Source organism: Lactuca sativa, chromosome 2 (assembly GCF_002870075.4).
Source record: "Lactuca sativa cultivar Salinas chromosome 2, Lsat_Salinas_v11, whole genome shotgun sequence".
NCBI classification, from domain to species: domain Eukaryota; kingdom Viridiplantae; phylum Streptophyta; class Magnoliopsida; order Asterales; family Asteraceae; genus Lactuca; species Lactuca sativa.
In genome coordinates, this window is record NC_056624.2 from 231,308,104 (window position 1) to 231,313,877 (window position 5,774).

General features: G+C 41.7%; 1 protein-coding gene across 1 annotated transcript; it reads right to left on the bottom strand.

The window, feature by feature from the left end:
• Positions 1-3,044: 3,044 nt before the first annotated feature.
• Positions 3,045-5,351, bottom strand: LOC111896311 (low-temperature-induced 65 kDa protein). Its single transcript, XM_023892327.2, has 6 exons — positions 5,201-5,351; positions 4,907-5,107; positions 4,605-4,808; positions 4,349-4,522; positions 3,430-4,257; positions 3,045-3,334 (listed from the first exon to the last, which is right to left on the bottom strand). Exons 1-6 carry the CDS (start codon positions 5,292-5,294, stop codon positions 3,267-3,269), a joined length of 1,569 nt encoding a protein of 522 aa, XP_023748095.1. The 5' UTR covers positions 5,295-5,351; the 3' UTR covers positions 3,045-3,266.
• Between the last annotated feature and the right edge of the window lie 423 nt (positions 5,352-5,774).

Consider the following 5,774-nt stretch of genomic DNA (forward strand, 5'->3'; position numbering starts at 1 on the left):
ACATGTCTGATGTCGCTTTGATCTTGGTAGCTTTCTCCCACTCCCATCTCCGATTCTCTTCAAAAATTACGTCCTTGCTTACAAACATTCTTCCCGTGTCAGGATCTAGCAATCGATGAGCTTTCGTGCCCTTTTATGTTCCTAAATACACCACTTTCATGCTCCGATCATCCAATTTCTTGAGATTGCTCTTCATTATTTTCATATGTGCTACACATCCGAAAACTCTCAGGTGACTGACCTGAGGTTTTCTTCCCGTCCACATTTCGTATGGTGTAGCATCCTTGAGAGCTTTTGTACCTAACCGATTCAACACATACACTGCGTGGCTCACAGCTTCTCCCCACAGTACATCAGGTACTCCCATTGTCTTTAGACAACTTCTCACCATTTCTAGTACAATCCTATTTCTCCTTTCTACGACCCCACTCTGCTGTGGTGAGTAGGGTGAGGTATAGTGACGCTTTAACCCAGTTTAATCGCAATATTTAGTGAATTCCTTTGACAAGAATTCACCCCCTTTGTCTGTTCTGAATACTTTCAGCTTTTCCCCTATTTCATTCTCAACCAGCCTTCTGAAGTTCTTAAAGATATGAAAAGCTTCATCCTTGGTCTTCATTAAATAAATCCACATTACCCTGCTGTAATCATCAACTAACAACATGAAATATCTGTTACCTGCAGGTGTTGGAGGTGAAACAGGACCACACAAGTCCCCATGAATTAATTCCAATTTCTTCTTGGCTCTAAAACTGCTGACAGTTGGGAACGGGCTCCTTGATTGTTTTCCCAGCAAGCAACCTTCACATGGCTCTAATGGTACTTTTATCTTTGGTAATCCAACTATCAAGTCCTTTTCAGACATAGACTTAAGAGAGGTAAAGTTTACATGACCCAGTCTTGTGTGCCACAACCAAGTTGGATCATTTAATTCAGCTGCTAAGCACCTTGTATTTACCTCTTCTAGTTGTATTTTGTAGAGCCTGTTGGGGGACTTCTTGACTTTCATCAGTATCTTTCCAGCAGAGTCATGTACCCACAAGAATGGTTCCCTAATCTTAATCTCATCACCTTTTTCAGACAGCTGACCAAGACTTATGATATTGCTACAAAGATCAGGTATGTAGTACACCTCCTTCATATTTCTTTCTTCCCCATTCTTGCATTGGAACAAAATTGACCCCTTTCCCTCTATTCTGACTTTGGAGTCATTTCCGAATTTCACAACTCCTTTGACACTTCTATCCAGTTCATGAAATTTGGTTCTGTCCCCAGTCATGTGGTTGCTAGCCCCAGTGTCAAGATACCACATCTTTGATTGATTCAAGGCTCCCCCATTTGGCTTCACCTCAGGCTTTACTTTTTCTTCATTTAGAAGTATCTCTCTCCGTCTCTTCAAAGGCTGATAACAACAAAGCTGGTTCATTATCATCATGGACCAGGTTAGCCTCTTGATTTCTTTCTCTCTTTGGGTTCTTGCACTCTGCTGCATAGTGCCCATACTCCTGGCAATTGTAGCACTGCACACCACTTTTATCTTGACTAGTAGATGTGCCTTGACCTCCTTGACTATGGTGACCGCCTCTGCCACGACCACCACATCCTCTTCCTCTGCCTCTTCCTCTGCCACATGAGCCACTGAAACCACCTCGGGTTGTCTTTGTTTTTGAGTCACTATCACCTTTCTTCTTGTTTTTTTCAGACCATTGTTGATAGGTCATGAGGAGTTTTCTATCTTTTGGTTCGGCATGGTACTTCATTCGTTCTTCATAGGCTTTAAGCCTTCCTATTACTTCTTCAACAGACATGGAGTTTATATCTCCAAATTGCTCAATTGTTGAAGCGATTTGGAGAAACTTGGATGGTACCGCCCTCAACAGCTTCTTTACAACGTAGGACTCCTCTATAGTGTCCCCAAGAGTGCGCATGGTGCTCGCAATGTTGCATACTTTTGCAGCAAAGCCATCTATTCCTTCTTTCTCCTTCATTGCCATGGTCTTAAACTCTGTCTTTAATGTCTGTATTCTGGCTATCTTCACCCTATCCGCTCCCATAAACATGGTTTTCAAGGCATCCCATGTCTCTTTGGCTGTCTTCTTCTCTGCTAAAGAGAGTAACAAGTCTTCAGGAATACCTTGATAGATGGCTACCAGAGCCATCTTATGTTTCTTAACTTCCACCACTGTGTTCTGAGTCTTGGGCTCCACTGCTTCCCAAACTCCTTGAGCTTGCATGAAGACTTTCATTTTCTCCCATAAACATGGTTTTCAAGGCATCCCATGTCTCTTTGGCTGTCTTCTTCTCTGCTAAAGAGAGTAACAAGTCTTCAGGAATACCTTGATAGATGGCTACCAGAGCCATCTTATGTTTCTTAACTTCCACCACTGTGTTCTGAGTCTTGGGCTCCACTGCTTCCCAAACTCCTTGAGCTTGCATGAAGACTTTCATTTTTATAGCCCATGCATCATAATTGCTTCTGGAAAGCATTGGGTAATGAAGAGTGATCTGACTTTCCTTCTCACCATTTCCATTATTTCCAGACATCTCTTCTCGTGACTAGTATTTTGGCATACACTTTGAAGCTCTGATACCAGATGTTGGTCTTTTGCAGGGCAACAAAAAGTCTTTTTCATTAAAAAGGGACTACACACAGAAAAGTAAACTATATAGAGGACAAAACAGGTGAAAGACAGGAATGTCAAAATTGGAATTAATAGCCTTTGAGAAAGCTGCACGGCACAAAGGACAAAATGAAGGCGCAAAGGATATTTGAGGCAAAGTACTTTTATTCACTGATCTGCACAGAGGACAAAATTAAGGCACAAAGGATATTTGAAGCGAAGTACTTTTATTCACTGATCAAAGAGAAAGCAAAATGAGATACAAAACACAACATACACATGCCTTGCTATTTAAACTAGAAACTTTGCAGAAAAATAAGAACTAACTAGCTACATGCTAAAGATCAGGAATCATCTTCAGGTGGTCTTGAATCATTCAGCTTCTAATAAAATATGCATTCTGAATTATTTTCAACACTGAAGTAAACCACAAAGTAAAACCGTGTTCTTGTTTATTACTGGTGCGCGAATCGCAAAAATACAGACCAAAACTAAGATTTAACTGTGTAATACAAAACGACCGATCTTCCAGACCACATCTTCTTCATATACAAACAGTAACACACATCTTTACATTAAAAAGCAAAGTCAAACCAACATTTTTTTATTCCACACCAACACCATCATATAACCAAAACCAAACACTCAATCTTGTCTCCCACTTCCACTCTTCTTACTGCCGGGGGGATTACTGGACAACCCTTCATCCGTCACTGCAAATACAAACAGAACAAAAAACACTTTAATTTGCAATTCGAATTCGATTTTCCAAGATGATCATACACATCTACATATTACATATACTTACCAAAAGACGTTCCGAGAGATCCCTGTGGCACATTCCCTTTCCCACCAAACCACGACCCCATTGCGCCTATCAACCTATCTGCCACACCTTTATCCGCAGTGATCACATTGCCGGAATGTTCATGTTCTTCCCGATGATCACTCCCTAATCGTTCTCGGACTTCAACAGACTCCGTCACTCTATCTATTGGTCTATCCTCTCCCGATTTCTTCTCGCTCTCTCCATGGTTTCCCCTGTGAAAAGCATGCGTTATAACATCCGACAACGCCTTATCTTCGTCCCCAGGCTTCAACGTCTCTACCAAATATTCCTTCACCGACACCCCCTTATCGGCTTCCCTCCCTTTCTCCATCGTCCTACTCCCTGAACGCGTATCAGATCCTCTCTGAACTTGCGGTTGCCCTGTTCCAGATACACTCCCTTGCACTTTTGACATCACTGCACTACCAGCATCCACCACTTTCTCATAAACCGGCGCCAATGTCCCTGTCACTGTGTCGGTAATCTTATGCGCGTAATCCGTTGCAGCGCCTGAACTTTTTCCGGTTTCATGTTGTCCGGTACTTGGGGTTTGGCTGGAATACCCAAGTTTGGAGGTGATAACGTCTGCAGCTTTATCGGCTATGGCGGAAGCAGAGGATGATATTTTCTCGACGTAGCTGCTGCTCCGGCTTGATGGGTTTCCGGTGACGGTATCACGTGGTAGATTTTCAGGGTGGTTATGTTCTAAGGTTTTCGGCTCAAAATCGGAACTAGAATCGTGTTCATCGCGGATGCCCATTTTGCCAAGAGAATGTTGGATCTGCGAGAGTTGTGCTTCCTTACCACCTTTAATCACAAATGCATAAACACGAAAACTGTCATACTGAAATTGAAACGCTTTTACATTGAAATGTACTTTACACTTCACGACTTGTACCTGTATGTGTTGGATCAGTAACTTTGGTCTCATAGTTTGAAGGAGCTGAACCCTTTGGGCCATTGGGATCCTCCACCATCCCTGTTGATTTCCCGATTCTACCCCTCAATCCTTCCTGATTCATGTCCTGCCCTGACCCACGGTTGCCAAATTGGTCAGCTACATGTCTTGATCCTGTAATAGCTCCCACAAGTCAAATGGTTAAAGTCAAAATTCAAAGCATATCAAATAGTACTTCATGCTTTACGGGTTGTACCATATGGAGTTGGGTTGGGGGCAAATGGGTGTTCCTCCATTCCAGTTGGTGCTCCAATTTTACCCCTCCATTTTTCTGGATTTACTTCTTGACTATGTCCTGTGTAACGATCCTCAGCCATCATTGATGGCCTTTCCAAATTACCCCTGGGCTGTGCAAAAATTGCATCAGGACCACCCAGGCCAACTCTAGCTGAATCATACACTGCATGCAAATTCAAAAATCGACGCTTTAATTATGTACATGTGTCTTTGTCGTACAGCTATAATCATGAAATGGATTCAAGAACAAACAAGACTTACTTGGTGCGCCATGGACTTCAGCGTCTTTCTCCATTTCATCATCATCGTCATCCTCTTCATCCTGGTGATCTTGATGCTGATCAGAGTCTCCATGACCATGTCCATGCTTTGTGATCGTGTTCTTTAACTTTTTGGCCTTTTCTTTAACTTTCTTGATCACGGATTTCTTCTCGCCATGATGCTCTTCATTGTAATCATGACCTTCAACAACATAAAAACACATCATCTTGAAACCCATACCATATATCGTGAGTTAATTAAATTACAGAGAGCAATGGATCGGATGGTTGTTACCAGAGCGATGGCCGGCGGTGGCGGTGGCGGTGGCGGTGAGAGGGTCTTGGTCATCGTAGTGACGGCCATGAGTGTGCTGCAACTGTGACTCCATTTGCTGCTAAGACTTTAAATGTTTTGAAGATGATCAAGAATAGAGCATATTATATATAGATGGGGATTTCGTTATGGCAAAAATAAAATGGCAGACGCATTAGGTGTGTGACACGTGTTAGGAAATAGACGCGTGGCATGTTTCTTGGTGTTGACGTGGCTTCTCACCGAATATATTGGTCATTTGCCTTTCATTGCCGGTGAACTGCCGGGCCTGCTTTTTCGGGGAATCACATTGAATTCAAGCGGATTGGGAATTTAAAAGACTGAAATAGACAGAAAAATTGCTTTCAAATAGAAAATTTTCTTCTATATTACTTTTTAAAATATATATGACCTTTTTTAAAACATATTTTTAATGTAAGTGTTATATTTAAGCTCATTTACTCGTTTATGAAAATAATATTTTCTTTTTTAATTTATATAATAATGTTATTCTTTTTTACAACCACTTAGGGATTATGGTGTATTAAGGGCTTAA

What these genes read in the sequence shown, in the direction of transcription:
- LOC111896311 (XM_023892327.2), bottom strand. Translation starts at nt 5,294, where the DNA reads ATGGAGTCACAGTTGCAGCACACTCATGGCCGTCACTACGATGACCAA. An exon ending in TACTGATCCAACACATACAG is followed by an intron (nt 4,258 to 4,348) that starts GTACAAGTCGTG and finishes TTGTGATTAAAG; the next exon opens with GTGGTAAGGAAGCACAACTC. An exon ending in ATCTCTCGGAACGTCTTTTG is followed by an intron (nt 3,335 to 3,429) that starts GTAAGTATATGT and finishes TTGTATTTGCAG; the next exon opens with TGACGGATGAAGGGTTGTCC.